At 38.7% G+C, this 19,101-nt stretch overlaps 1 protein-coding gene across 1 annotated transcript; it reads right to left on the reverse strand.

Annotated features, from left to right (window-relative positions):
* Window positions 1-6,128: 6,128 nt before the first annotated feature.
* On the reverse strand, window positions 6,129-15,260 carry LOC115901004 (epidermal retinol dehydrogenase 2-like). The gene is made up of 6 exons (XM_030943260.1): window positions 14,934-15,260; window positions 11,525-11,656; window positions 9,986-10,085; window positions 7,789-7,933; window positions 6,754-6,876; window positions 6,129-6,252 (listed from the first exon to the last, which is right to left on the reverse strand). Exons 1-6 carry the CDS (start codon window positions 15,258-15,260, stop codon window positions 6,159-6,161), a joined length of 921 nt encoding a protein of 306 aa, XP_030799120.1. The 3' UTR covers window positions 6,129-6,158.
* Window positions 15,261-19,101: the final 3,841 nt, after the last annotated feature.

Below are 19,101 nucleotides of genomic sequence, written 5' to 3' on the forward strand. Positions count from 1 at the left end.
TAAAACCAGAAGTTTCCTGCTCCTTTTTCTTTTTTGGTACCCTTTGGAAACTCTGAGTCTGATCCAGACATAGGGAAAACTTCAATTTTTACAGCTAATTCTGATTTTTGACCAAAGCAGCTAATATGTTTTATGGAAAAACTTAAAGTGAAGTATGTTCCAAGGCTATTTATTACAGACACAGTTTAAATATTTTTTTACATCTTTCTTGTTGAATTAGAAAAAATCATAGACCTGTTTGTTTACTCCCCTTTCCCAAATTAATGTCACAATTTAATAAACATGATTTTGGAAGATTTACTGCTTTAATGAATAATAACAACAATAACAAGAAAGAAATCCTGTCCTTTCTCTGTGGCCTTCCTCCTCACTCCTGCAGCTCTGTTAGTAGGCAAGCATTCCTTACACATCATTTTGTCCAGATAACCTAATGTTCTTTTTTGTATTCTCTATCAGTGACCTAGAGCACTAGGGCAGGTCCAACTGTGTCTCAGTTTAAGGAAAACTGCCTTTCATACAACCTGAAGTTCTGGTTTTTGTTTTGGGGGGGAAAATAAGAATGATACAAAAGCTTCAAAGATTTCCAGTGACTGAACTGGCAAAATTTTCTCTGAGAAAATTTTGAAGTTGCACATGAAAATTACTAAGGATAATTTTCTAATAAGAAAGCAAAGAAACCAGAATCAAAAATCTGGAAACATAAAAATACAAGGCAAAAAGAAGGCTCGTGCACTTAAGAATGAAACATGTACAATCTTTCTCTTGCATGAAGTACCACCTAATGTTAAATGCTTCTTTCTTATATTTCCCCAGAAAGATGACATTTCCCATTAATATTACAAAAGCAACACAATGCTGCAAATGTAGTATTATCAAATTCTTCTAAGAGCAGACTTCTGCGCTTCCCTTTTAGATATTTTATCAGGTTAAGAAGTATCTGAATGCATCTCTGTTGCAATACTATTGAAGGAGCTATTTTAAAGGTATTTTGCTGTGGTGGAATACAAACCACTAAAACTAATTGTTATCATCAACGTCACTAGATATGATGCCATCTCCAAGGTGGAAATACCTTTCATTTACAAAGTATGTGTGACGAAAATTTATCCCAACAATGCATCAAGTTGCCCTTATGAATGGTTGAAGTAATTTAAGTTTTCCATTGTGACATCTCTAACAGCATTCTCAAATTGTGGGGGATGTTCTTGTGTAGGAATTCTGTGTGTTGCCTCTGCAATTTTTTCCATATATAAAATAAGTGGTATTTAATTTTCTGATTCTTACTTTAGTTATTGCAGTGGCTTCTGACTTTCGTGTAGAAGTATGTTCCTTGCTTAGAAAGCAGATTGTAAAAATGCAAATGGAAGGAAATAATTAATTAGAAAGTCATTGTTAAACCTTTGCAAAACAGGAAATCAGCTGCCATGAAATGGTATATTAAAGAATTAAGTATATTAAATAAACACCACCAGTTTACCAAGTGGCAAACAGATGTGTGTAAGGCAAGCAGAATCCTATGCAACATGGCTTAAATATTGAAGAGGAACAATTTCCTTCTAATTTCCATTCCTTCGTGGTCCCACAGTGTGGTCTCTCATCTCCTGCTCTTGCAGACATGGTTAGAATCATAGGTCTTCTCTTAGTTTGTGTGGGGACTTTTAGATTTTTCAGTTTAGCAGTCAAGACACTCATATTGCTTTGTCTTCCGGGGACATCCAAGCTATAGATAATGAAGGGCTTTAGACAACAAAGTAGATACCAGGTCTAGCCTGATTTCCTACTTTTAATTTATTTGCTGTCACACTCTAAGTAGCTTTTTATCTTTTCAGGACTATCACACTCTCTGGCTTCTTTTCCTGTTCTGTAGGAATATCTAATTCCTTATCTCCTGGCATATCATCCCAGGCAGGCAGGCAACACGATGGACTCTTGAGGCCAGTTCTACTCAGTCCATTCAGCTGCAGAAAAGAAAGCATCTTGAAGCCCAATATCCAATTGGACCTTAAATCCAATATCCATCCAAAATGGATATTGAAACTATTAACATTTAATTTGTTAACTACTTTTCTGAGAAAGAAGATATGGAGGAAGCAACAGAGCAACTGCTGGAATGCCCCTTCCACCACCACAGTGCACTTGATCCATGAGCACTGCAGAAGTGTGGAGTTTATGAAAGCATTGAGCAATGCCTCATGACTCTCTAAGTCACTGCTACTTCAGGCACTGCTGCCAGCTGAGATTAGTTAATGAAGTGGAAGATCACTTGACCATTTATTTGGCTTCAGCAACAGTTCTGTGCAATGGTAGAAGGCAATTAGAGCTGAATTAATTCTTTTTTAAATTACAGTGATTCTTTATTAGCAGGCTGTAGCATCCTGAAGAATCTGAAGTATTGAGCAGAGGTATTGTATTGACTGCAGAAAGAGACTAGAAAAATCCATTATGTAATCAATGTAGAATTTTGATCTGTTAATAACTGGGCTCTTTGGATTGATTCAGAGCTTTCTTCCTCATTAAATTATATGAAATATTGAAAATCATCAGGCAATATAGAAAGTAGTGACATTTCTGTAGGTGTAAAAGTAAAGAGATGAAAATTCTTTTTCTAGTCACCATGAAAAATTGTATAATCATGAAGCCTCCTTTTCCCAGGATAGGGATGAAAGACAGGGACAGTCTATACATTGTTTAGGCAGCTTTCCCTATTTTTTGTTTCTCAGGGTAAAGAAAAGGTCAAAGACAAAGGTAAGTGACAGAGAAACAGGGAATTTCCTGACATCCAGTACCAAATCTGTCCCTCCACAATTGTCCCATAACCGGTGGGAACTGTGAACTAAATATCTTTCCAGAGAGAGGCTGAGAAAATACAAGTTACTAATAAAAAAGACTCCAAATATTGCAGGATTTGGAAGTATGTTTTTCATTTTAGTATATGAAACTTGCCTTGAATTAGCTTTGAGTATTCTTAGAGTGTCTTCTATAAAAGCTATCCTAAAATAATAGAGGGTGATCAGGCCTTCAGAAAGATGGAGGTTTTTATGGAAATGTTTTCAAATTTAATGGGGCAATGCCAATTCAGGTGATAAAGCAGAACAGGCTATCAGAATTTCTGGGCAAGTCCAGTTGTTTCTTTGATTTCCTACAAGTTGCATTTCAGTGTCTCTGGACTTTTATTACATGCTTAGGTACATAAATGAAGAACTTGAGCATCTATGAAAACTGTAATAATGACTCACAGGGAACAAATAATGAATTTGGGTGGAAACATTAAACTCTGAAGAGGAACTAAGTAATGTAGAAAAATGAATTAATGAGAAATCAAAGTTGCATATCATTGCCTCTAAGGTTTATTCAAAGGTTTAGATTACAAATTGACCCAGAATAATTCAGATGTTTCTCTCTCAAAATGCTTATAATTTGAACATGATCAATGTTCTTCATAAGATACACAATACTACAACTTCCTTAATATGAAAAATGGGCTCTGAAGAGCTATGCTGTACCAATGGGCATAAAAAAGGTACAAGAATCTGACATCATAGATTATCTCACTATTGGTGCAGCAACACAGGCCTTTCTTCATCAGTTTTGCAGAGAATAAGGAGTGAGAAAACTATGAGAAAAAATTAACATAAACTATTGCAGTCTCATTTGCAGCTTCTGTAGTAACAGCATTTCTCCTGTAAAAATATTTTTGTCATGGAGGAATTACAAAAAAGATAAAAGCCTCAAAGAAAGGACAGGATTCTCAGGAGTTGTTGATGAGTCTGAGATACTTTTTAAGTGGCACACTATATTTCAAAATATGAAGATAATTTTCTATTAAAAAACATGAACACCATTCAAATGCATCTTCTGAACTTTAATAAAAGGTTTTGGCTTACAGTTTTAGAATTGTATTACTGGATCTATCACACTTCTTTTCTGTATGAAAAAGAAACTACCCCTCCCCAAACACCACCACCATCAACCAACCCCAAACCGCAAATTTTTTCCTGGTATTTTCATGGAAAAGAGTGAGTTACTGATTTCTAGGACTTATAAGAAGATCTAACAGATCACTGTGAGACTTAGAAAGTATAAGCTTTACAAATTCCTTCTTGAGACAAGCAGATTAGCCTGAAAAGAATATGGAGCCAAAAGTGCCCTTGGCTGAGGTTGCAGCAATACAGAATAAGGTTCTGCAGGGTGGCTGTGCAGAATAGCTGAAATACAGCTTAGAAAATAGGGTATTATTTACTTTGCATTATTCTTAACCTACTCATGTCCTGCCTGTGTGGTTGGTGAACTTACAACTGCAGATGTAGGTGGTGAGGTAGACACACCTCAGTTAAAAAAACTGAAAACAAGAAAGGCATCCTTAAAAGTGAGCCCTCACAATGAGATCTTTGCCTGCAAATATTTCATCCTGAAACCTTTAACAGTTAAATGATGGATAGTCCACCATATATTAATATCACTAGCATGTGACACTACAAGTGGGAGTCTCATTTCACAAATAATTTTTAAATACATTTTTCTCACCTCATGAGCCCTTCTCTTAAGCTCTTAAGCTCTGCAGCACCAGCAATGAAATTATGCATTAAGATGTTCAGGCTCTCAATATATTCCCAAACATAATGTAATGTCAATTTGCATTGACTCCTGTAATCACACTTAAAAATGATAATAGATCTAGAGCTAAATAGTAACATTCATGCAGAGCAAGGGAATCCCAATAGTCAACATATTTGCCTGCAATTGAGAAAATGATTGATATTTGCAGAAAGTAATTTAGACTTTGCTGTCTCATTAATAAGAGGAAAATAATATTTAATTACTCATCACCTAGAGAGTTTTAAACAATATAAATCAATAAACCTTGCTTTCCAAAGAGCCAAACTTCAGATAGCTTTTCCCTTCTCTCAGAGGAAAGTTTTTCTGTAATATCTAGTGGTGCATGAAAGAATTTATTGAATGCATACATGCTTTGGAAACACAGGGATTTCAGTAGTGTGTACTTTAATAACTACTTGTATCTGGGAGCATGTAAGTATGAGTTTAGTTAAGTACAATTGAATTATGATGGCAAACGTGGTCAATAGATGACTGTTAAATGTTTTCTGTAATTCCTTAAGGTTTTATGAATCAGGCTTTGTAGATTCACTATTTGGCTATGTAGTTTATTTGTTTTTGAATTAAGACAATTATGAACATTTTATGTTAGCATTTTCTGAAAATTTACATGAGGATTTGTCACAGACATTTCTTTTATGAAAAATCCTCTCTTAAGATTTTCCTGCTGAAGCTGAGAAGTTCAGCAACCAGACATAAACAATAGGTTATCTGCTGCTGTAGAATGTAACAAATCTGCCTGGATTGGCCAGTTTAGATGTTTAGAGTTGGTGACCAATCCAGAACTGAGATCTCTCGGACACAGTCTGAGAGAGCTAGTTTGTTATTCTTTCTTTACTTTCTATTGTTAGGTAGCTAGCAGCTTCTAGAAACTCCTCTTTCTTTTTCTTTTTTAGTATAGTTATAATAGATGTATATATCATAATGTAATAAATCAAGCCTTCTGATCATAGAGCCCATCTCGTCTCTTCCTTCACCCTGAAAACCTTGTGACCACCGTCACAAGGATTGATGTTTATCAATCAAGTACCAGCACCTATTTTGTGTAACTAATCCCCAAACTACTGCTGTTGGGGAATTTTTTTTCTTTAGGACCTTTATGTTGCAATTTCATTCCAAGACAGTTGAAGAACATGGGTTTGACTTCTCTCCAAATACAAGGAGAGATTTCATTCATAACTTTCCAGGTATCCTCCTGTCTTCATTTTCCCACGATTTACAACAGAATTGTGTTCCACACTAACAGGATACCTCATTGAAACTTCAGTCTGAAAACAGTACAGTCTGTGCAAAGTTGTTGCTTGGTCATTCAACATAATACCTAATTTATTTTAGATTTTAGTGATTTTTTTAAAATTTCTCAAAAAATTGCCAAACATAAAGGCTTAAAAGATAGTTGTAAAGAATTAAATGGCATGCTGGCCAATGTAAAATAGCATAAAAGAAGTTAATTTTTTGCCAAGAAATAATAGGATTTAAAATTATTTTTTTTACTAAAAATGTTAAATTAGATAGCGCTTGAGATCTTCGGAATATTTTTTGTTTCAATCCTTTTTCTTCTGACCAAAGGCTTCTTCCATGCTCTCAGGGAACTTGACATAAGACTCGAAGAATAGCACTGCTTTTCTAGGAAGGAAACTGAGGAGACAAACATTGAATTAACCTGGTTTTTTTTTATAAAGATACTCTGTAAGTAAAGAAATGACAAATACATTATATGTGGTCAATACTTCTAATGTCTGGTAGTAGCACATTTGGCACTTCAATGTTATGAACTGGGAAAATGAATGACAGACCAAGACACTTTGTGAAAGCCCAGCCTGCAGTGGTGGCAGGGACCGGAAGCAGACAGTGCTAGACCAGGCATTGCTCCCAGTGTATCATCTCAGGAAAAATTTTGAAGTTTCTACACCCAACTGCAGCTTAAAACATTTCTTGGAGACAGAAGAGGCCAGAGGAATGTTATTCTCCTAGATTATTAAAAAATCAAACCCACTGTTTCCTTAAAATTGGGTACATATAACTGGATTGATTGCAGGAATATTAACTAAAGGACTGCTTGACTAAATGTTCCTGCTGATTTTACAGGCAAATGGCAAAGGAAAGAAGGCAATGCTAGAAGACAAGTCACGTGCTTACATTTTGAGACCAAGTAAGTATACAGCTGGAGGCATGATTAGATAAAATTTCTCCTTTTTAATTGCATCCACGATCCTACTGGCTGCATACTCTGGATCATAAACAGAAAGCAAACAGGGTCTTCTGTAAAACAAGAAAAAAGGGTTATGAAATTATAAAACTTAACTTTCGTGATAAATACATACACATACATAATTGAATAATTTATGCAATTCCCCCTTCCCCTCACATAGTCTTGAAAAGGAATCTCCGCTGTCATCAAAATAAATTGAAAACACTTTGGTGGTTTTGTGAATTTAAGGACTTTTTTGTAAGCTGACCACAATGAAGTTGATGCCCTGACTGATTGCAGCTTTGGAAACTTCCAAGCTTAGCCATAGTATGCGCTGCTCTGTGCATCACTGCTCTCCAGCAGTCCTTTTCTGCTGTAAGTGCTGAGGTGACAGCTGAAAAGACCAGGACCAGGCTTGTCACCAGCCAGGAGAAGGGCTCTGCTCTGCATACATATGCTGCTGCATGATGATGAATAGTGCAAGCAGGAGCAGAGCACTGAAAATCCAAGATCACTGGTACTGCACTCCTGCAATGACTCATTCAGTGCTTGCAGCCTCTCCCATCAGTGCAGCCACCGAGCCACGCAGCAGATACCATCACCACAGCTGTTCTCACTCAAAGTACAGTCCCTGCCAGTGCAGACAGTTAATAAGGACAGGTCATGGCTGTCTTGACAGCCATAACTGTAATTATACTGCCAAAATTACTTGGGGCAGAGAACATCAGCACTCTCCTGACAAATAAGGTTCCCTTAACCCTTAAATACTGCTGTGTATCCCCAGCTGTTCCTTGACTGTGAGGTTATTGCATAGTTCTTGTTATTCACTGTATGCAAGACCTGCATTTCTTTATGTCTGTGCCAATAGGGCAAAAATATTGAATCGAAAATCAAATCAACAAACCAAAAACTGAATATGATATACCCAGTGAGTGGCAATTATTTTTTATAGATGAAATAGTACAAATCTAAGCTTTACTTACGCGCTTTTAAAGCCTTTGCTTAACGTGGTACTAATAAAATAAGGGCAAATTATTGTGGTTTTAATGCCACGTTTTCCTCCATGATACAGTTCTGAATTTATGGCTTCCATCATTGTAATGATTGCAGCCTTACTTGCTCCATAATCTAGAAAGGGAAGAAAAGAGAAATATCCAAAATTTTAAAAACACCACAATAAAAGTTATATATAGAACTGAATTCTTTATAATACCATTTAAGCCATGATATTATTTACTGCTATTATTGTCAGTCTTATAATTAGTATTTAAAGCATATTGGTGATCCAGCTCTGGAGATTAATGGCTCTTCCCATGAATGATGCACAGTTGCCTAAGGATAAAATGAATCCTTTTCAGAGGAGGTTTTTTTCTTTTTTTTCGGTGCACTATAGAAAGATATAGGCAAATGAGCTTATTCAGCATTTTCTGTAAATTTCCAGATACTCATATACCAACCAGGCATTCTTTCCGCTCAGAATGTCTTCAATTTTTAATATCATAGGCTACATTTCAGACAAAACTATTTCTAGTAGTAAAATAAAAATACCTTACTTAAATGCTGCTTCAGCCTATTACTTCTGATTTGCCCTGCAACTACAATACTGTTTTGTTTGCCCAGGAAGACTCATCTGATTTTTATTGTTTGATGAATGTATGGAACCCCATCCTTGGAGATAATCAAAACTTGCCCTCACACAGTCCTGTGCAACCTAACCTAAGCTGAGCCTGTTTTTATCTGGGGATATGGAGCAAGTGACCTTCACAGATTTCTTCCCACACAAACAAATTCTACAGTTTTCCAATTGTTAGAAATTAATTTAATACAGTGCCTTACATGTAATTTCCTAAAACTGTGACGGTGGTCACAGGGATTCTTGATTTGGGGAAGAGACGAGAATGTTGACTCCATGTTCAGAAGGCTTGATTTATTATTTTATGATATATATATATTACATTATAACTACACTAAAAAGAAAAAGAAGGAAAGGTTTCCAGAACGCTAGCTAGGCTAAGAATAGCAAGGAAAGAATGATAACAAAGGCAGCTCTCTCAGACTCTGTCCGAGATAGCTTGGTCCTGGATTGGCCATTAATTATAAACATCCAAGCTGGGGCAATCCAGACGGACCTGTTGCATTCCACAGCAGCAGATAACAATTGTTTATATCTTGTTGCTGAAACTTCTCAGCTTCAGCAGGAAAAATCCTAAAAAGGATTTTTCATAAAAGAAATATCTGCAACATAAAACCTTTTCAAATGTGTGTGAAAATAGTTGCTAGATACAATGAAATCCAATTTTGCTAAAAGACTGACTCCAAAGACTGGCATCAGAAGTAATTTGCTATTCTTCAGGAGTTCACTTGAAATGAATGATAGGACCACACAGCCTAAAAATATATACCTAAGGTGTAAAAGGTTATAATGCATGGATTGGAAGGCCCACTCCCATGAGCCTTACAGTTATATGATGAAAGCTGAATGTGATTTCTATTATCAATACCAAATACTGGCAATATATCAAGGTAACCCCTAGGTGGCAAATAAACACTACAGTAACACCATCAATCAGCAGAAGAAACAACTTATTACACTGAAGTTCAAGTTCTCATAGAGTGACCTCAGAGATACAATCAACATGTAAGAGAGGCTTGAGGAGAGACTGGGAAGCAGACCCAGACTGATGAAATAGGCTAGGCTGGCAGACTGCTCTCTTGAGGGAAACAGCTGAGAACACTGAGTTTAAATAGCTTAAACCATATTTCATTCAAATGAATTTTATTGAAAATTCTGCCAGAATGCCTTCTGCACTTGATAAACCAACTGAATGTGTACTTCCAGGTTACAAGCCTTGTGTGTCTCAGGTCTCTGAACATTCACCTGCAGAAAAGCTGTCATGAGAAAGCACTACACAACCTGTATGCAGGGCTCCCTCCCACTGCACGTGTACGAGCTGAATTGTCCTTTTTTTGCGGAAAAAAGATCGTTACCAGACAGTAACAGCTGCAGAGAGCTCCCTGTGTCGCTCAGGCATGTGACACCATCACACTCCAGTACACCATCACCTCTGGCACCCACAGGCTCTTGTCAGTACAGGCTGCTAAAGCCAAGCATTTATAAGGCAGCCAAGAAAAGTGATTAGTATGTAAATCTATTTTGTAATGGCAGTTGACAATAGTTACCTGACTGCATGTACAATCCCAGGAATCCGGCTCCACTGGCTGTGCTAATCAGGTGCCCACGGTTACAGGCCACCATGGCTGGAAGAAAGGCCTTGCAAGTCTAAAAGAATAGAAATACATTTATTCTAAAATCCCCTTTATAAATAGGCATAACAAAAATGTTTCTTTCCAAAATTAAGTGCTGCAACCTGACTTGCTTTCTGGGTCTTCATTATACAAGGAGCCCAAACGATATTTCATTTCTGTAACAATTTTTAAATGAAAGACAACATTTCCTTGAATGACTGCCTCTGTCTGAAGATCTAACAGCATTAAAAGCATCTTATTAAAAGCAGCAAAGTTTGTATTTTCTCTGTTTTCCTGGTTCCACACAATTTGTCTATTGCTAAAGGTTTGGTACACAAGAGGGAGCTAGAAGTCAACACATTAAGGAGAGTTCAGCTGTCTGTGGGTCCTTTTTGTTACAAGCCGAACTGCCTGACAATTCCAGCTCTCCAGGACACCACTGTGGGTGATACTAACTGGGAAGAATGCTAGTGTTTTACAAAGGGGGAGATATAAAAAAGAGACAAGAGCAGTAACATTTTTTTTTCAATAGCTGAGGAATCCTATTAGACTCCAGATGTGAGTGCTAAGTACATCACTGTCCTCCTGCCCTGGGTTTCTTCAGACTTTTCAGGGGGAACGCCTCTCCCAGTCCATTTTCCTCAAGTGTTTGGAAGAATGATGCAGTGTGCCTGGGGAATACTTAGAGAACTTCTATCTGCAATGATTATCCATTGAGGAATGCCTTTTAACAAAGGAGTTGCAATGCTATATTGTTCCCTGGTGCAGGCTGTTCACTCAGGCATATAAACAAAAAATGCAAGAGGGGCGATAGTAACACTCTCTCACAAAAAATCTCTCCTAAATCTACTGAGACGCCAAATAACTGCAAATTCCTCCAGAGGTAAAAAAATCAAAACAAATTTTTACTAGCTGGATTAGTGTTCTATGTATTTCAATCAGGTGGTGACTAGGAATGAAAGCACAGCCTGAAGGGCAACACGTGCAGCATACAATCATGGAATCATTTAGGCTGGAAGAGATCTTTAAAATCATTGAGACCAACTCTAACTGTACCACTGCTAAGTCTGCCAGCAAACCATGGTTGTGTCTCCCTGAATGCTGCAAGTATCTTAGGCAAAGCGTTCAGATGCTCAGGAAACATCAGGAGCAGGGAAATCACATGCCATCATGTCAGCACTCTCCTTTCCAGCACAGCTCTTACAGGTAGGGCGTGTTTCATGATGCAGCTCCACAAACTTTGGTTTACCAGAGTGCCCAGGCAGGTTTGTGTTAATATTGCTGAGACATACTAGGGAGACTGTCTCAAATTACAGGATGATCATGAAAACATATATTCCCCCAATCAAGGTCCTTCACATCCCCATTCCCAGCTGAGTTTTTAAGGTAGATGCCACCACTGTGGTTTTCACACCAAAATATTTGTCTGTACCTTTTGGTCACTCAGGAGTAAAAAACCCACAAAAACTTTACCCAGACTTGAGAAAAGAAGTTGATTCTGAAGGTCTTTTCAAAGTCTTCATCTGTAAGATCACAGAACTTTTTCCCAATCAGTATGCCAGCATTATTGATTAGAATAGTAACATCCCCAACTTCTTTTCTAACCTGAATTAAAAAAAAAGGATAAACAGAAAGCTTTAGAAGGTATCATTGCCTCTTGTGTTTCATTTATGAAAATGTTTAGTAATATTTGCAATAATTGATATGTGTGAAAACATAAGTGTGCAAGAACTGTTGTATTGCACCAGATCAAATTCATGGTGGAAAGCAATGAAAAAAGGACCCGGGCTCTATGTTCTCCTGTGTGCTCAACTTTTCACATGCTGCAATTTAGGATCTTTTGAGATGTATAAGATATCTATATCATTGTCTTTAATATATCCCAGTGATTCTCCACCTTGCCCTCCTCCTCAAATTTGTCTAATTGCTCCATGAACTCCAGAATACTCTTGGCTTCCACAGAAACCAGAGGTAAAATGTTATGCAGCTTTAGTATGCACTACTTCAACTGCAATCAGAACACTTCCAGTCCCCTATTTTTGGCATTGTGAGAACCTGCATTTCTCTGCTAAGCCTGCTCCCATTTTTCCATATAATTTCTACTGAACTGGAAAGAATTCAGCTCAGATAACTGGGGGATACCATCCTCTGAGCACAATAGCATCTACCATGGAATAGACAGATAAAATCATCATTAGCTCCATTTGGGTTTGTTTTCAAAAGATTTTGTGCCATGATTTGGATTTGTATCAAAGCAGATGGCCAAGATTTACTTATAGTATGAAGAATCAGCCTCACAGATTTCTCTACTAAAGGTGGATTATTATCTGTGGTCTCAAAAATTATCTTATGACTACAAAAATGTTAAAATCCTACATGTGCTGCTCTCTGGCAATTAGGAAACAGGTGATTGGATCTGTGCACCAACATTTGACCTTCCTTTGGCTCTCTCAGGGAACCTTAGCATTCAGTGAAGATTTGTTTGACATTTCTCCAGCTGTGACAGGTTTAGGCCTTCTCATTGGCAAGTAGGGCTCAGATACTTGCGCCTTTCCACCTACATAAATGAATGCAAATCTAGACACTGTTCACTGTGGCAGCATTCCTCAATTCTTCCTTTGAGGAACTTTGATCTCTGCCTTCTTTCCACTATTTTAACTGCTGTGTCAGTCCATATGATGATCCTCTTTTTCTTAACATGACAACATAACGTCACCAATGGCAGCATTTTATTTACCATGGCATCGGTTGTCCTGTTTACTCACTACTGCAAAATATGTGCGAAGCTTGGCTTCCACTTAGAAATAAGTCAAGATGATTGTTCTACATTATGTATAATTTTAGGTGTCTGTTTATTCTTCTGTTAGCATAATTTCTACTAGTTTTCTGTAAGATGGGTTCATAGTGTGTTTGGCCCTCAAGAGAACTTTAAAAGGTTCTCAAGTGCCTTTTAAGACTGGTAAATTTACTATGCTTTACTTATTTTACTATGCTTTGTTCCTTGATCATCTGTTGTAGCAGAATACACATTCTGCATTTCTAGCCCACCAGATCCATGTCTGATTTCCTTCAGAATTCCCAGGTTGACACCTCTTGTTCCTGAAAATTAGTTGTTGTTCACTTGACCAGTTTGTGCTAAAACCTCTTCTTTAAAGACTTCAATGGTCTCTTTTGTTTCCTAGAAGCAAAAGTTACATTACAGGAAAATACTTATGCTTTGCAGCAGTGAGTATACCAAATAAAACCAATTAATTTAACTTCCTTGCAATTGTTTTCTCTCCTGTGTCCAAGCTCAAGTCTTTTCATATATTACCAACCAAAAATTTGCAGGTATTTCCAAGAGTAGAGGAGGCCCATATTTGAAAAGCTCGTCATCTAAGAAAATTTCCATCTCCACCAGCACTGAACAATACATGCAAATATCTGTGAATATGTTGGTGTTGTTAAGAATAATTTGACACCCTAACAGCAATTTTTAAATTTTGAACTGCTCTTTAGGTTTCTGTTGGCAGGTCAATCTGTGCAGTTCAGAATAGTGTTTGCTGATTTGGGCACAGCAAAGTTGGAGTCCTGTGGATTATTTGGTTAATGTGTTTGGAGATTGAAAATTACTGGGGGACACAAAACAAACCTTTCGAGACTCTGCTAAAGTGAGAGCAAACAAATAATTTCAATATGTTCATTTTTTTTTGTCTACAGTTTGAGTGAGCTGTGGCCCACATGCTACTTACAAGTATGGGTAAAAGAAACCCTTGCTGATTTGAGAGCATGAGAATTGCAGTTCCAGATACTTGCAGATCCTGAATCCAACTTACCTTTTAAAAGTACTTTTCCTCAAGAACATTTCTTGAGGAAAAAAGGTGTTTCAAACTTTCATTACCTTGCTCAGAAAGACTTAATCTGATTTGGTTAAAGTTAAAAACAACAACCACAAAACAAAGAGCTGAGGCCGCCCATGTCCCCACCTTTCCACCCACAACCCATAGAAAATTAATGTTACATTTCAAGTCTATTCTGAAACAATCTATCAACATTCACATCATAAAATAATTTAGCTAATTTCTCTGATGTATACCTTCAGAGACAGAATGTCAAAGATGTGGCTGGAGAGTCATGTGTATAAGAACATACACTGAGAATTTAACAGAAGTTTACACCTGGATGAAGTTTCTGAGTGACTAACTGGACTGTAAGTGAAGTTACACCAAGAAGAATTGTCAGGCAGTTTAAGGAAAAGTAAAAATTAATCACGTAAATTCAATGTCCAATTTCTGAACTCTGACAATAATATTAATAAGGTAATAGTTTACAAAGCATAGGTCAGCACAGCAGAAGAGTTTCATTGAAAATTGAGCTCTTTACCTTATTTTCCACTTGTATTGATCAAAAAAAGAACTGAAGCTGAATCATCAATTTGACTGGAGACTAACCACATCCCAATGACATGTCTGAAAACATTACATCCCACATCACCCTTAAAGAACTACCGTTTCCTTCCTAAACAAATAGGCAAAGGAAATAATCCCCCTTTTACAACATCCACTGATTATTCCTTTCTTTAAAAATTATTTATTAATATCTTAAATAAACTATAAAACCTATATAGATTAATATATGGAGATAGCCTCTGCTGCAGGTTTTACCACACTCTTAATATAAACATTACCATCTCACAACGAAGAATAGAAATGGATAAATCTCAACAGAACTTATTAAACTCAGTTACTTTGTTGCAACCATATTTTAAGTTCCATCTAGAAACTATTCAAAAGTAGAAAGACATTGCCCTGCATGATTACTTCCCTCTAGGGATAATTTCTAAAAAAACCCAATAAATTCAATAGGATATTCTATTAGAAAGAAGCAAAAATGCAGATCTTACCTTGTCTGCCTGTTCATAGACCTCCTCCCTCTTGCTGCAGTCACAGTGGTAGACAAACACCCGGTTGGCTCCATTCTGTTGGGCCAATCTGCTTGTTTCTTTGTTACCTTCATCATCGATGTCCCAAAGAACCAAGGTTACTCCCAAAGGAGCCAATTTTAAGGCAACCAGCCTTCCAATTCCATTTGCAGAGCCAGTAATAAGTACTATTTCACCAGCAAAATATTTTTTGCGGAGAGAAAATAAACAGAAGGTGTTCTCGATAATTAAAAAAATAAAAAATTTTATGTATTGTAGTAACTTCTGGATGCATCTGAAGTTGAACATGATTTCTCAGGTACAAGCACCACTCTTCTGTTGTGCAAACCCAGAAACACTACATTACAACAGTGGGATATTAACTGAAAAAAAGAAGAGGTTGACCTTCAAACAGCAAGTTCTTCTGCAGAGTTCTTCTGTTCAGACACAAAATATATTTTTAAAGACTTGTTTTGTGAAAGCTACCTTACTAGCAGAAGTAAAGCAACTGTCTTCTTCTAGATGCTACAGACCTGTTCCTCACCTTCCAACTCTGGTTTTAAAAACTTTTAGTAACATACATTTTAGGCAGGTATGTTACAGCAATAGGGCTTTGTTTTCGCAGCAAGATGATACTAGCTGAACAAAAAGTACTGAACGCAGTGGTGCGATATCAACCTTCGGAAGGAAGGTGTCCTCCTTAGCAGGAAACCTGACCTCTTTCGGAAGCCAGGAGCGTTCCCACACCCTGTGTCTTTTCCAGTGCCGTGCGGCCGAAATCACACCACGTATTCCCATTTGCAATTGACGAGCTGCGGGGAAAAGCCTGGCCCTGGCACTTACGAGCCTTGGTTTTCATCCTGCTTTAGGCAGCACCACTCCCTTTACAATGTTTGGCACGGGACAGGAGAGGCTCAGGAGGAGAATCGCCCGCACCATCCCGGCGGATCGGATCGGACCCGTCCTGTCCCGTCCGGTCCGGTCCGGTCCCGTCCCGGTCCCTTGGCCTCTCCCGGCCCCTTGGCCTCTCCCGGCCCTGCCCCAGCAGCCACATCTGAGCCCCCTCCCTGAGCCCGATCCTCCCGCACTCACCGCCGGCTCCCGACTGTCCCGCAGCCGCCTGCCCGCCTGCCCAGGGCTGGCCTGGCCCTGCCCAGTCCGCCCCGAGGGCTTGGCCCGGTGCGGGGGCGGCCCGGGGACGCGCGGGGTGCGGGCCCGGGCGGGCGGCGCTTCCCGGCTGGGCGGGTGCGGGATGCCGGCGGGACCACCCGGCTCTGCGGCTCGGGGTACCTGGGTGCCTGCCCGAGGGCACCTGTTGGGCAGCATCCCAACGTCGGGACATCCCGCTGCTGCTGCTGCTGCTGCTGCCGCCACTGCCTCGTCGGTGGCCCTTCTGCCCCCGGCCGGCCCGGCAAGCGGGGAGGCTCCACTGGCTCCATCCCGCCCGGCCGAGGGCTCAGAGAGTAAGTACTCTCTCCTCTGTCTGCTGTTGCTTCGCTGGAGATAGCAAATTAAACACTTCTTTATTTATATAATCAATTACTGTTCTCCAGTAACTGGACTGGGAGCAAAAAAGCAGATGATAATTGTGTGGCCCACAAAACAGTGAATCCCCTGATTATAATTTCACACCTTTAAAATTACTTTCATGGGTCTTCAGTTTCCCATACATGATTTATCCAACTTGAAAAGTACAGCCCCACACCACTGTGTCATTAATATTTTTGAATAGAAAGCCACACACATACTTAGGTCCATAAGAATGTGCTTCTCCTGTGGCATCAGCTTGTATCAATCACCATGATGTCTTCCACATATTGTTTATGCAAAAAGGCAATGAAGAGAACACTACTGAGTTGGTGTTCTTTGCATTTCAAATGAGTTACATTAGAGGCCTTGGTTATTGGCAAGTCATAAAAGGAAAAAAATGGAATAAACTCACACTGTGCTCTGATGTACACATCTGTGTTGTTTACACCATTCAGATTATAGTATATGGGAATTCATAGGGTATTTTTCTGTTGAGCTGAGATAAAATGATAGCTCACAAAATTTGATGTCATTTACACCAAGAAATATGATGTAAAACTGTATGCTGTCAGTGTAACCAGTTGTATGGAAGGGATGTGTTCCATGCACAGTTAACTGTTGAATATTCTATTTAGGTGCCAGCAAAAGGGAAGCTGAAATACTCCCGCTGAGGAGAGTGGCAGATCTCAAAGCCTCAGTGCTGTGGTTCCAAACAAGGTGCCAAGAAATGCAAAATAGGTGGGTAACCTGACTCCAAGTGTCCTAGGTTGTAATCAGTAATTACATGGCAAAAGCAGCAGATTACGGTGAGGGGAAGTTGAGATGATTCAGCAATGAATTCCTGGTTATGAAACAATTTAGGGAAGATGCTTGTTTATTATGATGACATTTCGAGGTGAACAACATCGGTGAGGAATGCTGTTGCAACCAAAACTTAGTAAGCTGTGAGTTAACAGGAGGAGCCTGTTTCCAAAGCACGTGCTTATGCAAGTATGAAAACACATGACTTCCTTGCTGTTATGCTGAACATACCTAAGGAGCAGACAGCTATCATTCTATATGTGATGAAAATGACAATGATGATTAATAATTTATATACCTAAATTAGAGGCTTTGATGTGGTAATGGAATGTTACAGCTCGTTGCTATCTTGACGTAAAGAGTGGATGTGATAAGTGACAAGAGTCTTGGGGAACACAGAGTGGTTTAGATTAGCTTGCATTCCACTCACTGCCAGCTAGATTTGATGATTAATTTAGAGACTTGTTTAGCATTTTGAAATTAAGTATTTGTGTGGCTTTTTGTCTCAGTTTTGTCCCAGTGTTCCAAAACATAGAATTTTTGTCAAACAGAAACTTATTCTCCTGACTGATGCATGCACTGTAACTGGTCTCTAGCCCCAAACTTGCCTTTCTCTGCAATTAGCTTTGAATTGGTACCAAAAGCTTCATTTCCTAAGTGGTAGTAAGAACACGGGAATGAAATTGTCCACATTTGACTGTACTGAAAAAAAAAAGAAGCCAAAGAACTGCTGCAGCTAGAGAAGCCACAGAAATAATTCTGTGAGTGATATTTTTATTATTGACCTTCCAGTAACAAACCTTCCAATGTCTGTCATTTGTTTTAATCATAAAAAAATCTATTAAACATAGGAAACAGGGCAAATGCACAAATAGATCAATCTAAAAGTTAAAAGTGCATCACTAATGATATTGAGAGCAGGGATAACCACACAACAAAGAATGCCTAAAAATGACAATATATTAACCAGGTAAATTAGTTTATTCACCTCTGTACACTTTGTATATACTCCATGTTATGAGAAGTTAAGAGACGTCATAAGAGGCTGTTGTGGTTTAATCCCAGACATCAACCAAGCCCCATGCAGCCCTTTGCTCACTCCCCACCAGTGGGATCAGGGAGAGAATTTGGAGTGAAAAAACTAGAAAACTAGTGAGATAAGGATAGTTTAATGTGGAAAGCAAAAGCTGTACACACAAGCAAAGCAAAAGAAGGAATTCATTCACTGTTTCCCATGGTCAGGCAGATGTTTGGCCATCTCCAGGAGGGCAGGGCCCCATCACATGTAATGGTTACTTGGGAAAACAAATGCCATCACTCCAAACATCCCCCTTCCTCCTTCTTCCCCCCCTTCCTCCTTCTTCCCCCCACATTGTATACTGGACATGATGCCATAAGGTCTGGAGTATCTCCTTGGTCAATTGGGGCTGCCTGTCCCGGCTGTGTCTTCTCCCAGCCTCCCATGCACTCCCATACACTCATGGCAGCAGGAGAAGCAGAAAAGGCCTTGGCTCTCTATAAGTCCTGCTACAACAAAAGCATCTTTATGTTATCAACCCCATGTTCAGCACAAAAATCCAAAACCAAACCCCAAATCAGCCACTGTGAAGAAGACTACTCCAGCCAAAACCAGCACAGAAGCATGTCAAATTAAGCCTATCAAGTCTACCAAGCAAGTCTATTAAAATAATTCACTCTCCTTTTTTTATGTGTGTAAGAATAAAACACATATGCTAAAATCTACCCATGTAATGAGGGATTTGGCTGAGGTTTTCTCATTGTGTAAATTCTGTGGCCTAGTTGAAATTGTCAAGGTGAT

Source organism: Camarhynchus parvulus, chromosome 2 (assembly GCF_901933205.1).
Source record: "Camarhynchus parvulus chromosome 2, STF_HiC, whole genome shotgun sequence".
NCBI classification, from domain to species: Eukaryota; Metazoa; Chordata; class Aves; order Passeriformes; family Thraupidae; genus Camarhynchus; species Camarhynchus parvulus.

Coding starts and splice junctions, on each gene's coding strand:
- LOC115901004 (XM_030943260.1), bottom strand. CDS start 15,260: ATGTTCAACTTCAGATGCATCCAGAAGTTACTACAATACATAAAATTT. Junction 11,657..14,933: donor TCTATGAACAGGCAGACAAG/GTAAGATCTGCA, acceptor TTTTTAATTCAG/GTTAGAAAAGAAGTTGGGGA. Junction 7,934..9,985: donor GGGATTGTACATGCAGTCAG/GTAACTATTGTC, acceptor TTCCCTTTCTAG/ATTATGGAGCAAGTAAGGCT.